Below are 20,850 nucleotides of genomic sequence, written 5' to 3'. Positions count from 1 at the left end.
AAATATATTTCACAAAAAAATTTATGAAATGTGTCATGGTCAATTTTGTGAGATAGATATCCTATACGACTGGATTCATTAAAAATATTGATTTTTATACCAAATGTTACCTTTCACACCAGATCCACCCATTTCACGGGTATATATCAGTGAGACCGTCTTACATGCGATATAATCAATTTTTTATAACCAGATAATGTCTTTTTATGAATATTCATTTATTTATATGTAGTATTATGTCAATTGGTTTGAAAAAATAAATTTATCTCTATCTCTATATTTGTTACTATTTATCGAGTTTCCACGAGTTAAAAGATTTGGTGTCATAGTTTGTTTTTGTAATTAAACATATTATTATAATATCGGATTTTTAGAGAAAGACATGTGTAACTCGATATATAGAATATATATATCATAAGCTTGAAGTTCAAGGTTCCATACTTCCATCTCTAGCCAACCTTTAACTATTTTTATAAAACGAAAATGTTATCTTTAATTAATATATAGTATTATCATGCTCAGTTAGTTTCTGATAAGTTTTGAATTAAATTTGAAGAACACAAGGATTTAAGCAACTATAATTCTAAGGTTAATAATTTGGAAGTGCATGAATGAATAATTATTTGATTGATGACTGATTATACAATTGCTCACCATTACACTCATTTTGTTCAAAGAATACATAATTCAAGTTTGATGGCTCAACGACATCACATCAATTATTAATAAAATGTTAGTGTGATCATAAATATTTTGTTGATGAAATATTTAATTGTGAAATATGATACATTTGATTGATGATATATAACAATGAATTCACAAATGTTTCCACAATTGTGGGTGTTTTAAGAAAGTTGGTCGTATTATATATCCTAGCTTGTTTTTTTGTTTTTTGTTGTTGACTAATCTATGGGGATTGTGTATTTACAAAAAAAACTTTAATCAACAAATTTTTTTTTTAAAAAAAATACCCCATCAAGTGTAATGTTTTTTTTTTGGGGAAATTGTTCATAAATCCCTAAACCCAAATTTAACTTGTCCCTAACTCCCTAGCCATCAAAAACTCTCTTTTAACTCCCTAAACCTATAAAATTGACAAAACTACCCTTACTCTCTATTTTCTTTTAATTGATCCTCCGCGCTTCAAAAATGGTATCAGAGCATGGTTAATTTATTTCAAACACGAAAATTTTATTATTACTAGTAACTAAATGTATGAGAAGGAGAATTTCGAAAAAATTATGAATCCGAAATTTAGTTCGAGGAGAATAATTTACAAGAACTATTCCAATATTTTGGAATATACACAAGTTTATCTAACTATCGTTAGATATCAGAAACAGGAGAACAGAGGTATGTCCCAATGGTGACCACCAAGTTATGGTACAGATCTGATGGAAGCATCAGACAAATGACGGTATATGTCATGTATCAAGAAATGAAAGGATTTAGGAATCTCCGAAATCATTTCAATCTCTATTCCAGAAACATTAGTTTCCGAATAGAGCTATTTAGATGTTCTATAAAGCATCTGAAACAACTCATTGAATCAGGAAATTTATCTCCTGATGAAAGACAGCAGTGTTTGCAAAACCTTGCATACACAAAAGGTAGACTCTTACAGGCCGAAAAGACCAGATCTTCAATGATCTGTTAAATATGCCAGGGACTACCATCCAGTTCGAAATTGAACTTATTTCCCTGGAAATAAATCAATTAGAACAAGAATTACAGCGAAGTACATGCTTCACTGAACTCAGAACGAAAGGTATGCGTTTACAAGGTTTAAAGAACCGTAAAAACATACTTCAAAATCTACTCAGAAGAAATTCTTCAGAGAACAATGGATCTGTATAGACAAAAGATCTACGAAGGGAAGCAACAGCACCCTCAGGTAAAAATTTATGATTCAGAATAATAAATTTCTGGATATAGTACCAGACTCCTCTAAGCTCTCTCTGGATCTTAGAGAAATACAGAAAACGGTACAAAATTATGGCAATATGCTATATTATGTACCTCAAAGGATTGAAAAGGTCCTAGAAAAACAAGAAGAAATTCTTGAAATCTTAAAGGATATTCAAACAAGAATACAGAAACTAGAACAACAACCAAGTTCTAGTAGAAGAACTTCAGGAGGCTGGTTACCACCATCTTTTGGTACCGAACCATTGTTACATCAACAAGGGAAGGCCAGAGTGGTGTCAAAACCTTTAACTGAAGAAGAAAAGATGATCAATCTAATCAAGTCTGTCTCAGAAAAGAAATTGAGCTGATGACAACTTTAGAAAGGATTGGTTTGGAGGATCTACAAGAGCTTGCGGAATCTTTCGCAAATCTCAAAGTAGTAGATCTAAAGATGAATACAGCAGTAGGTGAAACACCACCTGCAATAACCTGGTCATCTTCCCAGGAACCACCAAGGGAAAGTATGGGATCTCATAATGTAAATATGAGAGAATCTCAAACTGATTTCCATACCGGTGGAGGATCACACCCAGCGGGAACAAGGGCAAGGAGAACTCAAATTCCTTTGCACCAAACACCCTATGGGAAAACTGTTTTAGACCCTATACATCTTTACGGGGTTATGCTTAACCTTGATGTATTGGACTTCAAAAACAGAGAAGATCTCATAGACGATTGGACATCTGCTATGAGAATTGCAGCAGGAACACTTGATCTCAACAAAGAAGGATTCATTAAACTTTTGGAAATGAGTCTTATGGGATCAGTAAAAATTGCTTGGGACATGACTTCAGCAGACATGAAAGAGTCAGTCCTAGTTGGGGAATCTCTTAGTGAGATCGCTGGAAGGATGGCTACCCTATTCAAAGCACATTTATAGGGGTAGACTATTTCAACAGTCAAGATACAGAGAAGAAGAAAAAATATACTCAAGCTCTGTATAGTCTTGAATTACATGATATATGTTTGGTAGATGAATACATTATGTTATTCACCAAATATAGATGGAATTCAGGAGTCGAAGAAGATATAGCTATGCAGCTTTTCTTCGCAAAAATGCCGAGCCCTTGGAGAGAAATGCTCATAAGGGAATACGTACCTAGTAATCCAGATACATTGGCAAGAAGAGCCTCTTTCCTTAAAGGGAAATTAGCAGAATGGTGCCACATGGCAGCATTACAAAAGAATTACAAACGACTAAGGGGTATCAACAAAAGAACTCCTTTGTGTTGTAAGGAAAATGATCTTCCAACAATTATTGGAAGTAAACCACAGAAGCATAAAAGGAAAAGTTTTAGGACTCATCCTTATGCACGAAGGGGAAGAAGTTCTTGGAAACCAAGAACCGTATGGTCTAGACAGAAAGCCAGATCTTATAAATCTGGACAAAGAAGCGGACCATCAAGAAGTAGGATATCATCCCAAGCATCGAGCTCATCTCAAAGCACGGGAAGAACACCTACAAAGAAAACTTTCAGAAGAGCTCATACTAGAGCCAATGAAAGTTTCAAGGATTGTAATTGCTGGACATGTGGAGCAAGAGGTCATATCTCGACCAATTGTCCAGAGAATGAGAAAAGAGGTATTAAACGTTTTGATCTTACTCTGGATATTGAAGAAGCAGTTTATTACCAAGATCTTATTCAAGTATACCGATTTGAGGATATCGCCTCAGATGAAAGTATATATGAAGAAGAAGAAGTCGTCTTAAGTCAAGAAGAATCTGATGGAACAGAATCGGAATCTGACTGAAGACGAGGTGTTTCGACACGAAACTCATGAAGATTTGTCTGGGTTTTTTAGCCAGACAACAATATCTCATAACATGGTTCAAAGAATCATGAGAGAAAATCCGAATTTACAAAGATACCAAGGTTTCTCTGCAGGACAGGTAGAAAAGTTTTTAGGAAGTCTTGGCCTAAGAAACAGAAAACATCATCTAATCTATAAAGTTTCTAGAAGGGAAATGGCAATCCCAATGGAACTTACAGGAAATAGAATGGAGATGCAGTTAATTCCTTCCGAAGAAATAAAGGAGGAATTACAAAAACTCAAGATAGAAGTAGCAAGGACTATGTCCTGGATTCATATAGGAGCAATCCAGATTATGATAAAAGCTACTTTCAAAGAGGGGATAGATTCACCAATTGATATCGCCATATGCGATAAAAGAATGGGGAATCTACAAGATTCAGTACTGGGAACAATCTCAGGAAACCTCTGTGCAGGAAAAATTGTAGGAGTAATCTATCCAAGGATAGCCTACAACCTGGCAGATCAAGATTTCAGCCGAGCCTTAACATTACATCAGAATTTTAAGGAAAAAGGGTTGATGAAAGAAGGCAATAGACCATATTCTATTACCTATCAGATTTCATATGCTCTATCTAATACACATCATTCTGAGTTGTTTATTAGAAACGAATTTATTGAAATCCCTGAGATATTTGGAAAAGTTGCGCAGGCAATTTATCCAGAAAGAATTGAGTTTCCTTTAATACAGGAAACAGATATCCAGATCCAAGACAAACCGATTCTACAGAGGAATCGAAGTCTTAGATTGGAACCAAGAAGACTATCTTTTCAAGGAGATAGAATTACAAGTTACAGATGGGATAAAAAGCCTGTCATAGAAACCCAACAGGAGCTGAAAAGTTTTTCTACAATAGGAAAGCTCAGATGCCCAGAAGGTTGGAAGGAAGTAGAAATAGTATTTGATATTACAAAACAAAGGAATCAATTTCCTTGTAATTCAATATACTATTTGGAACAACCGATGATAGGAACTTACCAAGGACTGATTAATATCGGAGAATTGGAGGTTCATATTCAAGGAATTTCAGGAAAAGAATCAGAACGATTGATTCTTGGGCTAGAGTTTCTCGAGGAACATAAACCTTGGAAACGTCTAGAGTATGGAATGGAGTTTATGGCAGAAGATAAAATGTGGAAAATCCAATGACCACAAGTCCATTCTCCATATACATTCCAGTAGGAATGTTGTATGAACAATATAAGGCAGAATACTTTGCTGCATATATTGATTCAGGTGCTGGAATATGTACAGCAAAACGAGGAGTTTTTCCAAATAATTTGGAAGAAGAGTTACCCAAGATTGCTGGAAGAGATTTTTCCAGAAGAATCTTAATCTTATGTAAAGGGATTAAGATGACTGAAATCATGATTGGCGGTGCTGGACAAACACCTTGGTACAAGGTAAAGACACCACCAATTTATTTTCATGATACAGGAGCTGACATATTGTTAGGAAATAATTTCCTACAAATGTTCAAATCCTATACACAGGAAAATGAGACTAGAAGATTAGTATTCACAACACCATGTGCTCACAAAATCATAGTCCAGAGACTTCGGGAGGCATTTTACAGAAAATTGCCAATCCAGTTTCGCAGCAAGCGTGGTGATTTAGGAAAACTTCTGAACCAAAAAATGAAGGATTCAAGACGGTTTGGAGAAACAATGCTCCAGTTAAGAGCAGATAAGGAACTCCAAACAGAAGATATAGAATGCCTTAAGATAACTCTACACACAAATGAAGTAGAGTTTGAATCTAAGGTATCACTGGAAGATGTCAAGAAGAGGATCAAAGAAAATTATAACGAAGATCCCTTGGCATGGTGGGACAGAAATCAACTCAGGGCTTGCCTTAAGATCAAGGAAGGCAAAGAGTATGAATTTGTCCGTTGTAAACCCATCCCAATGAACATCATTGATCAGAGGGATATGCAGATTATAATCAAGGAACATTTGGACCTTGGATTAATCAAAGCAGGTATGTCACCATATAGCAGTCCAGGTTTTCTGGTAAGAAACCATGGTGATATTAAACGAGGAAAACCCAGATTGGTTATTAATTATCAAGAAATTAATAAGATTCTGGAGTTTGATGGGTATTTTATACCTAGTAGAGAACACTTGATTAGTTGCATTCGCAATGCCAAGATATTCTCTAAATTTGATTGCAAGTCTGGGTTCTATCAGATTCGGATGCAGGAAGAAAGCAAGAAATTCACAGCTTTCTCCACACCTCAAGGACATTATATTTGGGAAATATTACCAATGGGATTGGCTAACTCACCCCAAATATTTCAAAGAAAGATGAATAATCTTTTCAAAGATTATTTCAAGTTTATGTTTGTTTACATCGACGATGTTTTAATAGCATCCAAAGATATGAATGAACATGTTAAACATTTGGAAATTTTCTCTAATGTTTGCAAGAAAGAAGGATTGGTTTTATCTGAAAAGAAAGCAGTCATTGCTACAAGAAAGATTGAATTCCTCGGAATTGAAATCGATGAGTCAGGAATAATTCTGCAAGAGCACATAGTAGAAAAAGTGCAGAATTTTCCAGAAAATCTCAAAGACAAGAAGCAACTTCAAAGTTTTTTAGGGGTTGTTAATTTTGCTGGGATGTTTATTAAAAACCTAGCAAAACACAGGAAGGTGTTCAGTCCATTATTAAAAAAGGATGCTAGATTTATATGGACAGACGAACACACAAAAGGACTTATCCATTTAAAGAAGGTTTGCAAAAATCTTCCAAAGATGGCTATTCCTCAAGACGAGGATGATCTGGTATTATATACCGATGCCAGTGATCCTTGGTGGGCTGCAGTATTAACAAAGCTCACACCAGATGGAGAACAACCATGCAGATATTGTAGTGGGTTATTCTCAGATGCAGAAGCCATAAGATGGCATATCAACGAAAAGGAATTTTATGCAGTAAAAAGGGCTTTTGAAAAATGGCCATTATTTTTACTTGCAAAGAAATTCACTTTGAAAGTTGATAACACTCAAGTTAAAGCCTTTTTTAGGAATAGAATTGAGTCTAAACCGGAGAAGGCTAGATTATTACGATGGCAAGCTTTATGTCAAAATTATATTTTTGATATTATGATAATAAAATCTCATGAAAATATTCTTGCAGATTTTTTAACAAGAGATGGACAGCATTGACATTGATGCTATTATCAAGATGCAGAGGCATTTGAGGGAACACCTTGAAATGCTTCAAACCGAGTTCAACAAGTTAGCTGTTAACGCAGAAGTTGCGGGAAGGCTACAACAAGCTGATGAGAGAATTGTCTCTGATCGAATTACAGGATGTTTACAGGCATATACTCAGTTATGGTCTGTAACGCAAAGGCCTATCCTCCAGGGCATTGAGAGACCACTGGTTTCTCAAATGGAGAGTTTTCGAGTACAGGACTCTATACCTGTAGTGGGGGATTCAAATACCCCTTGCACAGGTGTTAAGTCGGGATCATCACGAGATGAGTCGGCTGAAACAAAAATTGAGACTCCTGATCCTTATCTTGAGTCCTCAAGTCAACCCTTCACCTCGGGGATTGAAGAGGGAGAGATCAACCTTAGGCCTCGTATTGACAAAGGCAAAGCTAAGGCTGATACTAATGAAGGTGTAATTTCTCCATTTCAGGTTTATCAGCAGAATTGGGAGAAATTAAAAACACGTATTGGCATTAACCCAGCTACAAATAGGGTTGATGTTTCAGGAAAATATCCAAGGGTATGGATGAAACCTAATTCATATCCCAAGGAGGTTAAAGCTTGGTATGAATTTGGGGCTCTTGCCTCAGTTTATACTACATCACCCAGCTTTCCAGAAATCTCAGGTTTACCAAAGTGGATCCAGGAAGCTATTCACGAGACTTGGGCAAACAATGATTATTTGTCCAGAGGAGATGTTTTGGAGCTATACTTCTTTAGTGCAGCACCAGAACCAGCAGGGAAAGGTTCTCACGAAGCCTTTCATTTCATCAAGCTAAGGAGGCCGGATACAAATGTCCAAAAATTTATCAAGGATCCTCCAACAGAAGAAACACCCCTGGTTGCTTCAATCACTGAAGATGACATTTCTACCAGAAGAGCTTGGGGTTTATGGGTCTGTCTTACTGAGATGGACAAAGTCAAGTTTCCGTTCAAGTTCTACAATCATTCAGTGAACGGATCATTCCTGTTGAATACCATGACAGGAAAAACAACAAGTTTCGCAGAAGATTTATTTGAAAAGAAAAGAAATCTCTTGTGGAACAGCAAGCTACCGGCAAGCAAAGAGACTCGCCGAAAGTTCTGTAATATGGCACACATAGGAAGATGGTCGGAGAACATCTGCTCTGAATGCCAAATACAGAAAGAACCAGAGTTCGGTAAAGGTTTCAAACCAAGATCTGATCGGAAACATTTTACCGAAGCAAGGACAAGTGGGGAAGGACCACATGCACATATTCCTCGAGGATACAAAAAACCGAAGATTCCTCGACAAAATTAAAAGGGACATGTGACCCTCCATTATAAAAAGCAGGACCACTACCATGTGAGTGGTAGAATCAAGACAACCACTAATTAGTGGTAAAAGACAAATGGACCACCAATAACAAATGGTGGATGAGTCAGCAAGCATTGGATACCAACCTAAAAAAGAATCCAATAAAAACTGGTCCCGAAAAATTCATCCATAAATAAGGACAGAATGAAAACCAGTTAACATACCAGAATCAAAACTTAAAAATGTATCGAGTATATTTGAAAGTTTTGAAAAGAAGATTAACATACAAGAGGAAAGAGGCAGAAGCTCTTAAATGGTTAGTAAATCATTTCAAAGAGTATAAAAAAGATGAAATTACTGCCGATATCCTAGAAACTCATCGTCAATGGTATCTAAAAGAGATAAAGGAGGATGAGAAGTTGATGTCCAGATTAATAATCTAGACAGGGACCCTTCAACCACTACATGGTCCCCAAGCAAGCTGTAAAGGCTAATGAAGATTTGAAATCCGAGTTTCAAATCCGAAAGAGCCTTCTATAAATAAAGCCGGAAGAAGGAAGTGAAGATCATCAAATATTTTCTCCATTTCTTTCATACAAGGTTGTAATATTTTCTTTCAAGTTTTATGTGTGTTAAGAGTTCAGCTACGATAAGTAGCTAAAACAAGTTTCTCCTCCTCTACAGGAGGTTAATATGTAATAAATAAATGTTTGTGTTTGAATAAAAGAGATCTTTGCTCTTAGCCCCTATCATGTATTATTTTCAAAAATTTGATCTTTTGCTGTACGCTCTAAGGTAGGAAACGAATTAGAGCTGTGCTAAGTATTGCTGAAGGAATCTGCTTAGTAACCATCGGTTGCGATCGTGTGGTTGGACTGTGAGGAGCAGTTCGTAAAAAACGGTGGATATAACCCGGTGGTACTCTAGTCAAAAAAGTAAAAGATTCAATTTATTTTACGGAAGCATGATGAGCTTTTTACTACAAAAAAAAGAAATCAATTATTTAAAATAAAGATATAAGGGCAAACTTGGAAATTTGAGGGATATGGGGAGTTGAAACAAAGTTTTTATGGGATAGGGAGTAAAGAGGAGGTTGAGAATAGAAACAGGGAGTTTGTGACAAGATCCCCTTTTTTTTTATTTAAATACCCCCTAAGTCATAGGTGTGGGATCTAAACTTCACATTCTGAACAAGGCCAAACGCACCCCAACCGCCTTAACTCTGGTATCTCATTTCTAACCCTAATTTTAACACCCGTTTTGCCCGTCCAAATAATTCACAATTGCTGAAAAATGCCGTTTGGAAAATCCTATTTATCTTTAGTTAATAGTTATTAGGAACCAAGAGACGAGATTTTGCGCGCACAGGCATGGAGTTCTTGGATGAATATGAAAGCAGACCAAGATTTATGATCCAATCGAAGCAATTGCCCCAACCTCCCGATCCCGAATCCGTTCACTCTTCTTATATTCACAAGCCTACGCTTCTTGTTTCCCTTCCTCTATCAATTGCCATTTTCTACATTGCATTTCGTTACATCGATTTAGAACCGCTGAAATCCATTATCTTGTGGCTCTCATGTTCCCTTCTTCTCGGGCCCTTTGCCCCTCCTTCCCTTACCGCTGGTGATATTCGTGTCGGGCTCGGCCCCATTATCAAGGAAACCCCCAAGGTCGTAGTTGATACTGATGAAAAAGTGACCAGAAAATCATCGAAACCCATCAGAAAACAACCATGTGAAGATCCCGTCTTATTTGACGGGCTCTTCTATAAATCAACGAGTGTTAATGGGTTTGGGTCGGCCCTAGATTCGGATAAGAAGGTGACAGATAGTTTCGGGTCATTGATTGAAGATAAATTCGAGGAAAGGGAGTGGAGTAGCACGGATGAAGACGCGTTGAGGAAGTTAATGGGAAAGCATCCAGTGGGGCAACCTGGGCGATGGGAGGCAATAGCACAGGGGTTCAAAGGAAAGCACACGGTGGAAAGTGTGATATTGAAAGCTAAAGAAATGGGAGTAAAGAAGGCTAGTGATCAAGATTCATTTGGGAAGTTTCTAAAGGATCGTAAGCCTGTCGATAAACGAGTTCTTGATGAGGCCGGGGATGGTGGAAGTGGTGTAATCTATACAAATGTGCAAGAAGGGGGGAAAGTGAGTGGATGGAGTGCTGGAGATGATTTAGCTCTGCTTAATGCATTAAAGGCATTTCCAAAGGATGTACCCATGCGGTGGGAGAAGATTGCTGCCTCTCTGCATGATAAAACTAAGTCAGCCTGTATGAAGAGGGTGACAGAGTTGAAAAAAGATTTTCGGAATTCAAGGACCTCTACTAGTTAAGCTTCTTACTTGAAACGGTTTTACGGTGAGAAATTGGTATTTAGATTAGAGAGAATATCGCTGGGACATTGTTTGTTGAGATGATCACATGATTATTGGGATGAATTGTTTGCTCATTCACAAGTTCGACGTTATTTTTTTCTTCTCGATCGCCTGCGTTATTTTCTTGTTTGTGATATATGTCTCTAGTTCTTACTTGACCAAAGGAGATTTCAAATACAACGATTTATTATCGATTAGCAGTAGAAATCTGAGCTACACAAAACATGAACCCTTGAAGATTCTACCACACTTGTTTCTAATTTGATGTCAGTAGGATCTTGCTTATAGTATTGAAATGAATAATTGATATCAATTGAATGTACTTTTGAAATAGAATCAAAGAAATTGGAATTTCGAGAAGCGCCTCTTCTTCCCCAGTACACACTTGCACCAGTCATGATCTTTGCAAATTTTAATGGCAAGATTGGTGATGATCTTCCACGAATTTCGATAGAATAGTTTTGTTAACGAGTTAACTATGACATATGGCTTGCACAATGCTGATAAATGCTTTGAACTAGATGCTTCCTTAGCAGATCGTGTTTCTCGTTTCTAATCAATCTGACTCCAAAGTTCAAACATTAGATTTTTGGAGCATTGATTGGAGATAGGGGTCATGATGCTTATTTCTCAGTGGTAGTAGCTAGATTTTTTTTGTAAAATCGTCGGATTTTAAGGGGATATCTTTGTGTTTGATTGATCATATCTTGAGCTAGACTTACAGCCACAGTCATTTGTCTTTTAAACAATCCAAGTCATTAAACCTTGAACACGGCTCCGTTGTTCAAAAATCTAGTACAAGGAGGCTCACTCTCAATGGCTCAAGAGTAACTTAATCCTCCTGGATTCCACCAACGAAATAAGTGGCTAAATTCATATTCTGTTATTTAGAAACATAATAGCAATACATCTTAGCAAATTATTTATAAAATGAGAAAAACTTGTGTGGTACAGTTTCACGATAGGATTGTTCCGTCTCACAGATAAAGATTCGTGAGACCGACCTACCCTTATAAAATATATTGTAGTTTTTCTAAGCATGATATTATTATAAGATGTCATGGAGTTTCATTTCATTGATTTTTTTAGGTAATTCATCATCCATTTATTAAAGTTAAAATTTTTCAATATTGATTAACTTTTTATATGTTGGAGAAAGTTTTTTAACATCCCAAAAAATGGAACTTCATATTTCATATATATTTTGTTAATTTTAAAATAAAAAAAATAAAATTACTAGATTCTCTATTTTTTCTTGGAGACAGGCTGGTTTGGATGACTAGTGTGGACCCCATGTATCCGAAGAATTAGGTTGCCAGGTCAGCAGTCACAAAATTCAAACAACTCTCCCTCTCGATATCTTTTGATGGTCCAATCATGAAAAGTGTTTGTACGTTATTGACAAAAGTACCCTCGATTCCCAACACGTCATGCAGAGGGATAAAACCCGAGTCACCGTAGTGGCAGCACCTACTATCTTTAACCCCGAGAGACCACAAAACAAAACAAAGCGCACCACAAACAAACAGGGAGTCGATTCTCTTTTTGACGTGTGTGTCTATATATATACACATATATATATATATATATATTTCAGTTCACGAAGTTTTTTTGTTTCAGAATTTATATATATGGTTTGGAGGGGGGGTTGGTGGAGGGAGATGAATCGTGGGATGTGATGGGGGCCGGGTTTTCCCAGGTTTTTCCATGTTTCAATCCTGCTGCCGGACCGAACGGGACCGATCCGGACCTCATTTTCGGCGTCAATGCGGAGCCGCTCGACGAAACCCTAGGCCACTCCTTCTGCTACGTCCGCTCCTCCGCTCGGTTCGTCTCGCCCACGCACTCCGATCGCTTCGTTTCGCCCACTCAATCTCTTCGCTTCGATGATTCGTCCACTGCCCAGAGAAGGCCTCCCAAATCGTCTGGGTTACCTGAAACTTGGTTCCGAGCTATTTCTGGAGCTTCGGTTAGTGCCAACTCTTCCACTCCCATAACTGTCCTCCAGATTGAAGATAATTGCGCCGATGCCATGAATGCTGCCACTCAAAATGCTAGTAGCAGCAGCGGCTGTGGCAATAAGGGTTTTGTGGCTGGGCTGCCTAGGGGTGGTAATAATGTAATGCTAGATGGATTTGAGAGTACATCGTCGTTTAGCGCCTTGCCACTGCAGCGGGTTCCGCGAAGCGGAGGTGAAGAAGCACCTTCCGGCCCACTGGAGAGGGCCTTCTTCATGTCTGGCCCAATCGAGCGTGGAGTTGTCTCTGGACCGCTCGATGCTGCTGCTGCTGGCGGCGATAGCAATGGGGTGCCGTTTTCAGCTCCTCTTGGGGGCATATATGTGAAGAAGAGAAAGAAGAAGGTACTTTCAGGAATTCGAAAGGCATTGTATCGAAACTTTTCGGTGGTTCCAGTACGGAATTTTATTGGCGGAGGTAGGGGTGGCCAGAAGGATGTCATGGCTGGAGATGATAGCAGCCGGGAAGCGGCAGAGATGGAATGTGACAGCAACGTGCAATGGGCACTAGGAAAAGCAGGGGAGGATCGGGTGCATGTTGTTGTGTCAGAGGAGTTGGGTTGGCTCTTTGTTGGAATCTACGATGGATTTAATGGCCCCGATGGCCCTGAATTTCTGATGAGCAATTTATACAAAGCCATGTACAGTGAGTTAGAGGGTTTGTTTTGGGACACGAAAGACACAGATTCAGCTTTGAATGCCGATAGACTTGATCATTCTTATCCATCAAACCTTAACACAGGCAATGCCCCAGAGTCTGAAGAGAGCAGAGAAGGTGGTACTGAATCATCAGTGAAAAAAGTGATCTTTGGAGGGGAGCAGGTTGAAGTTAAGAGGAGGAGATTATGGGAATTTTTAATGGAGGAAGATCCAGAAGATGGGGTTGATCTATCAGGTTCTGATAGATTTGCATTCTCTGTTGATGATGCATTGTGCGTGAATAATGCTAGCTCAGCAGTGAATAGGCGGTCATTACTGATGGCAAAACTAAAGGGTGGGTTACAGAATGAGCCTAAGGACAAGGGCAGTAAGAGGTTCTTTCCTTGGAGATTTTGGCTGGAGGGAAAACATAAAGCAGATGGGGGACTGAGGGAAGACAAAATCGCAGATGATGGGGAAGCTGAAGAGAAGAAAGTGAGTAGAATTGGTAGGAAGCGGAAGGTAGGAGTAGTTGACCATGAGTTGGTGTTGAGTGCGATGTCTAGAGCGCTTGAAATGACTGAGCAAGCTTATTTGGATTTGACTGATAGGGTTCTTGATCGGTACCCAGAGCTTGCATTGATGGGGTCTTGCTTGTTGGTTGTGTTGATGAGGGATGAAGATGTGTATACGATGAATGTTGGGGATAGTCGGGCTATTGTAGCACAATATGAACTTAAAGAGGTCAGTGGTAGTTCAGAATTACATAGTCACGGGGATCTTGGGTTCAATGGTGGAGACATTGTTGAAGAGTCTGCAGATGCGTGCGAGAGGGCGTATAATAGGGTTAATGTAGCTCACACAAATCAATCTATGGGGTTGCTTGCTCTGCAGTTGTCCACTGACCATAGCACGAGTATACAGGAGGTCAGTTCCCCCTGTTCCATTTTTGTTCTTTTTTAAATGTGAAAGCATGGTTGAGGTGTTTCTTTTCAAGTTCTAATGTGCAAACTTTGGCTTCTTAATATGTGATTGGGAGCTATATGATACCTTTTACTCGATTATCTGTTTGAGTTGGATCTGTTTAACTTTGATAAAAATGTTCTGTGGCGATGACTGAAAACCTGAAAGATAAGTAGAGTGAACTGAGGCACATGTAGGAAGTTTGTCATCCACAATTCTTACTTGCTATTTTTGAAATTACCTTTTAGCTAATTATATATCCAATTCGGAAGCTTGACTGTTTTCTTTCTTTGTCTTAAATGGTTGTCGTTCTACTTTTATCTTAGTTATAAATATTATGGTATTCTGCTCACATAGATTACATATGAATAGAGGTATCCAATTGCATCCTGAAAATTTGTTTTTCTTTTTCCCTTGATTGAGTTATTGTCATGATTGGGAAGACATTATCAATGTATTGTTAGTTGTATCGTCAACTAGATGTCTTCTGTTCTTTCAATCCCACATGATTCTTCTCAATCAAGTTGCCATTTTTGTTGAGATAATTCTTGATTGCTTAATTGTTCTGAAATTCGGGTAAAGTCATTCTGAAAGCCATAATGATAATAAGTTTTTCTTGTTCTCGTGATTCGAATGTCATGATACTTTGAACGATATGAACGTTGTGGCTGGAGTAGGCACGCCATCAAATACTTTGAGAATGTGATTTTGACTTTAGCTTTTGTCGTGTTTTTAGACTAAAAAGGAGCTACATGCTACGGTAGTATAACTGTCCCTATCTTATGGGCCAAAGTTGTATATGGTATATACCAAGACTTCCAACCATCTTAGGTTACTAAGTTTTATTGTGTGGGAGCCACCACCCAATCTTGTTTGATTGGCCATTGAACCCTGTTTAATAAGTGGAATACGTTAGCTGATATTTTTCAGGTTGGGCAGTAAGGGTCAGAGAGAGGCAATGACTCATTCGTAAATCCATCATTCTTAATTCTATGTTATCTACTGCTATAATCCTCGTTGTCGTCATTCATCATTGATACTACTTATGTTATCATCATCACTGATATTGCTTACTTTGTCATCTTCATGATCAATTCTTTTGCAAGAGTATGGTTTCCATCACCTCTTCAACATTCAGAAACTGATCCACAAAGGACTGGAAATGAAGTTACTGAATCACATTCGAGCATATGTCTGAGCCACATCTCTTACATGCTGTGTAGTAATTGAGTGTTTTCCTTTTCAAAGCCGCCGTAATAATTTTAATGGTATTTTTGGGCCTTAGTAATTTCATGCTTTAGTATGGTGTGGATATTCTGAATTATTGAAAATAACTGCAAAATTGTTATATTAAATCTAGTTGCCTTGTTATGCTTAAATTGGCTGATAGCTTTGTGTTAATAACACGATAGAAAGTAGTGTCTCCGTACAAAGCGTTGCCTAGCCGTGTGGCCATCTTATGGAGGTCCTGGATCAGGCCTCCACCTTTTTCTTGTGATGACCTTAAACATTGGCTTTATTCTTTCAGTTATTCTTTTCTTCCTTCTGTTTTTTAAATGTATTTTATCATTGAAGTGGTCTGAGTTTCTTATTCATTTTATATGATATTATATCATTTTCAGGAAGTAATTAGAATCAAGAATGAGCACCCCGATGACTCTAATTGCATAGTGAACAACAGAGTTAAAGGTCGTCTGAAAGTAACTCGTGCATTTGGGGCTGGATTTCTCAAACAGGTTTGTCAGTTGACCCATTAGTTCTTATGTTTGTATTGTTGCAAATGTTTATTGCTTCCTTCCATTCATACAGATCAATGTTTTCTATTACTAGATGATCTTTTATTGACTGAAGCGCTTGTGGATTTCTCTTCTTGGACTTGTAAAGACTTTGATGTTTATGAAATATGTCCTAATATAATATATGGAAATTTATTGAAACAAGATAGTTTGATGGCTTACTGTAAAGGGAAAATTTTATGCAAAACCACATCCAAGTCATGTTCAGTAAGGCACACTCAAAAACTAGTTTCAACAAGATAGTTTGATGGCTTACCCAGAAAGTGAAAATTTTCTGCAAAACCATCTCATAGAGAAAAATTTTACAATTCAAAAATTAAGATTTTACTTCCTGAAATATTTAGACGAATATGATTTAAACATAACAAAACATTAATCGTGAATATTTCAATGAAGTTGACAATATCTTAATGAAATACTCTAATAAAAGTGATCCTAGAATATATTGAGTTTAGAATATTTAAATGATATTTGGATAATTATCTAAAAGCTTCTCCATGATAATGGTTTTAGACTATTCAGAATGACTTAATATTGTTAATTCTGGGGAAAATAATTTATATATGAATACAATACATGCTTATGCATATAATTCTCACCAAATTTTTTGATTTATATATAATAAAATGTTGGGGTTTTTGTTATAAAAAAATAGTGTACTATGAAAGAATTTTTTTTACGGGTGCTTCTTCAGATAAGAAAATACATAGAGTCATAGACACAGGTTTGGATAATTTTTCTAGTTTCTTCTGTTGAAATTAAATTGTAAAACAATATTTTTTCGGCTAATGCTAAAGGTATTTGAGGAAAAACAAGTTAGATTTTAACGTAATAGGTTTTTTGTATGAAATCTTAATGAGATGGGTTTGTGAGGTAGAAAATGTTTTCATGGGTTTTATCACACGAATATTCTGCGACTAAGAAAAACCAAAAAAGAAAATTAGGCGAATTGGTTTATCTCAATTATAGCTTGAAGTGTTATTTTGGAATTGCAAAACTTTATGTTAACTATTTTTATAATAACTCTTTGTGTGTTATCAATATCTTTATGTGTGATTAAATGAGACATAAAATTTCAACCGTTTCTTTTACTTCTAGCAAAAAAGTTAAAACAATAAACTGAGTCAATATAATGATATATTCCAAGATGTCCGAGTGTGGGATGATGATCCATCATGTCTCTTTTCAGTTAAGTCATTCTTTGATTCCTTCTTTTCAAACAGTCGCTTCTCCGTCTTTCCTTTTTTTAATGTCATTTGGAAGATCCTGATTCCAACCAAGAGTAAGGTATTTTCATGGACGGCGGTTTTGGATGAATTATGACCTTTGAGATGATGCAAAAGAGATGACCTACATGTGCTCTATGCCCTAATTGGTGACTGTTGTGTCGGAAAGAAAGGGAAACTCAAGACCACATGTTGATTCATTAGACTTTCACGAGTGGATTGTGGGCTAAGGTTTTGGAAGAATTGAGATTGGTTTGGGTGGTGCCAAAATTGACACAAGATTTATTCGTTACGGATTTTGGACAGTTTCTCGGTACGAGGGACATCATTTTTTGGAGAGAGTGGTAGTTCATTGCATTTGTTGGTCGGTGTGGCTAGAGAGAAACAAAAGAATTTCTGACGATATTGAAGACACGTGTGAAGAGTGTTGGAAAAAAATCAAGATTAAAATAGCTACTTGGATTGGATCTCATGTAGAATTTGAGAATGTTTCGATATTATATTTACTAAGATATTGAACTTTAGTTGATTGTTGATTTGGCTAGGATATGTTATTCAGCATTTTGTCGATAGTGGACCACTAGTCTAGTTTCTGTGTATAAAACCTTTTTAATATTTAATAAAATTTCGCTTCTTATATAAAAAAAAAGAAATAGAATTCTGTGTAGCCCATTACTTCCCAAAACAAAATTTAGCTAGCAAACCTGTTTCTCCTTACACTTGAAACTTGCAGTCTCTTAAGCCTACTACTTCCCAAGACAAAATTTAGCTAGCAAACCTGTTTCTCCTAACAATTGAAACTTACAGTCTCTTAAAAGCTATGAAAATCATACCTATCTCGATTTAAGAATAATAAGGCTTGCTATACTTGGTAAAGTGTTATTCTTTACTGAAAACTCATTCCATCTTGTTTTAAAATATTCCCACTTTGACTAGAATATTGTCTTGTTGAAATTCTAATGTTGTGTCACTTGGTGCCTCATCATGGGTGTTTTCACCAACGTGACTGTCAAGTTAGTTGGCATCCATGTACAGTTTTCAATTCAGGGCATGACTGGGCGCAGAATTTATCCAATGTGCCCAGAGTCTCAGTCCTGGGGTCTTATATCACATATGTGACATGCACATGTGTTTTTTCAGGGGGTCAGTCCATAGATTGGCAGTGCAGTAGACTAGTCCAGAAAGTTGAAACTAGTTTTTGAGTGCGCCTTACTGAACATGACTTGGATGTGGTTGACTACTTCACGACTCATTTCCCTTTTCTTGCATAATTCAAACTTTTGTTTCTTGAAATGATTCATGTGACAATGTGAGAAATTAATATGAATATAAAAGATTTTTGAGTGAATCAACATGAATTCATCAATGAATTTATTTAATCCCGCAAAATAATTGTTTTATTATCTATTTATTCTCCATCTTCCAATTCCTTGACTTTACCGTTATCTTCCGTTTCCTTTGTTTTGCATTTCTTTTCTAACATAAACATAATTATTTTGCTGTTAAGATGGTCTCAAGTATGTTAGCTCATGTAGTTTGATTTGTCAAATCTTCCTTCATGCTTGGATGTGCATATGTTTAGCCTCTCTTATGGTTTGAACTGTATGTTGATGCAGAAAAAATTTAATGATGCCTTGTTAGAAATGTTTCGGAATGAGTACATTGGTACTGCCCCTTACGTATCATGTTCACCTTCTCTTCGCCACCACAAGCTGTCACCCAGAGATCAATTTTTGGTGCTTTCATCTGATGGCTTGTATCAGTATTTTAGCAATCAAGAGGTGGTATTGCATGTGCAGACTTTTATGGAGAGGAACCCCGATGGAGATCCAGCTCAGCACCTGATAGAGGAGCTTCTCTTCCGTGCTGCGAGAAAAGCTGGTGAATTTTCTACCTTCATAAAATAAAAAATTTGAATTCATATTACTTTCTTTAATTGCATTGAGAACCAATGTCTACAACGTGATGGACATCGTTGATGCTATATATATTCAATTTCTACCACTATGTCCCCCAATTTCAAGGTCAGCTGGAAGGCCTTTTTATCCTAATTATGCTAGAATTGAAACCATCGACAAATCAAACCACCTCTCCCCTATTTCCAAATACATTTGACACAATAAATCAGAAGCTTATGTCAAAATCTTTTGATCTTTGATAAGCAAAGCTTGACGATGAACAATGTTGGAAATCCTGTCACAAAACTTGCCGAGTCCTGAATAATTTTCACAAAACCTAGTTCAGCATTGGCTTAATATCACGACTAAACGCATTAGAATGGTTGCATGAACCATTCTTTTGGACACGTTAATATTGTTTCAGTAAAGCACTCTGTTTTGTTCTGTCCCAATTTCAATGTCATACTTCTTTGGATAACGAAGTTCACTTAAAAAGGTTCACTCTCTGAACCAAATTTGCATTTGGTGTAGGAATGGACTTTCACGAGCTTCTGGATATTCCACAAGGAGACCGTAGGAAGTACCATGACGACGTTACGGTCATGGTGGTATCTCTCGAGGGCAGAATCTGGAAATCATCTGGAAAATACCTCTGATTGCTTTGATGTTACTAGGTACTTGGACCAATACAATAGCAGGCCCAGATTGTTGTCCGAGAATTGGAGTTGAAACCCATTCAATCTTGCTGCACAATGCTTGTGGTGAAGGGGGGGAAAATCCACATGATTATCGACTACAGTTTGAGATGATGTACGTCGAAGACTCCAGAAATGGTGAAAAATGTTTGCAGGGAATAGGAAATTTTTGTAGCTGAGGGCGTATAACTTTTTTCCCCGAGACGGGATCTGCCCCCTTTTTTGCGCTTCTTTTTCTTAATTTAGAGAGCTTTGTTCGTCCTTTGGGAGGGCTTAGTACAGAGTATCCATGTGTACATCAATGATAGAATCATGGGTTAACATCCATTAATCCGATCCTCCATTCTTATGCTTCCAGTTTTATGTAACTTGAGGCCTTTATTAAATGTAGCTAAACACCAGTTTTCCTAGAAAATTCAGCAATTAATACATCTTTCAGGGCAGTCTTTTCCATCAAGTCGCGCACATGTTGAGCGATAATTGAATGCATGCTTTGAATTCCCTAACGTGATGGAATTCCCTAACGATCGTGGCGGCCCATGATATAATATTTTCGTTAGAGCTTCCATTGTCATTTATTGTAGAGTCAAGTTTTTACCAACCGACGGTAAATGATTTTTTTTTAGATTTAATGGTCCAAATTTGATTTTGGACACCAGAGTCCTATAAAACAAAGTGGGCTTCATATAATTAAATTAAAATTGAATCTTTGAATTTTACACAGGTATATTTTTTATCTTTGTCTTGGCATCTTATGATCGAGTCATGCTAAATTTTCAACGTTTTATTTATTTTTCTTAATTTAGACTAGTGTTCAGTCTCTTTTATAATTAATAATGTAGACAATAATGTTTTTTTAAACATTTATAAGGGTTATTACAGTACTTTGGAAGCTTGGTTTCTTGTTGGTTTTGGTGTACGAGGAGGCTTAGAAGATAATCTGTAATTGGACTA

At 37.1% G+C, this 20,850-nt stretch overlaps 2 protein-coding genes across 3 annotated transcripts; both read left to right on the top strand.

Annotated features, from left to right (window-relative positions):
• Positions 1 to 9,464: 9,464 nt before the first annotated feature.
• Positions 9,465 to 12,175, top strand: LOC140834653 (transcription factor MAMYB-like). Of its 2 annotated transcripts, XR_012118742.1 has the most exons (3): positions 9,465 to 10,645; positions 11,928 to 11,981; positions 12,099 to 12,175. XR_012118742.1 is itself a non-coding variant. In XM_073199688.1 (2 exons), exon 1 carries the CDS (start codon positions 9,652 to 9,654, stop codon positions 10,618 to 10,620), a length of 969 nt encoding a protein of 322 aa, XP_073055789.1. In that variant the 5' UTR covers positions 9,465 to 9,651; the 3' UTR covers positions 10,621 to 10,645; positions 11,928 to 12,052. The 2 variants fall into 2 exon arrangements, 1 of the variants encoding a protein (XP_073055789.1); XM_073199688.1 differs by lacking the exon at positions 12,099 to 12,175 and having other exon boundaries at positions 11,928 to 12,052.
• A 57-nt stretch (positions 12,176 to 12,232) lies between these two features.
• Positions 12,233 to 20,223, top strand: LOC140834651 (protein phosphatase 2C 29-like). The gene is made up of 4 exons (XM_073199686.1): positions 12,233 to 14,245; positions 15,904 to 16,017; positions 18,920 to 19,184; positions 19,733 to 20,223. Exons 1-4 carry the CDS (start codon positions 12,341 to 12,343, stop codon positions 19,855 to 19,857), a joined length of 2,409 nt encoding a protein of 802 aa, XP_073055787.1. The 5' UTR covers positions 12,233 to 12,340; the 3' UTR covers positions 19,858 to 20,223.
• Positions 20,224 to 20,850: the final 627 nt, after the last annotated feature.

This window comes from Primulina eburnea, chromosome 6 (assembly GCF_022965805.1).
Source record: "Primulina eburnea isolate SZY01 chromosome 6, ASM2296580v1, whole genome shotgun sequence".
In the NCBI taxonomy this organism is placed as follows: Eukaryota; Viridiplantae; Streptophyta; class Magnoliopsida; order Lamiales; family Gesneriaceae; genus Primulina; species Primulina eburnea.
The sequence above is the reverse complement of the archived record's forward strand: the minus strand, read 5'-3'. Positions and strand labels throughout refer to the sequence as shown.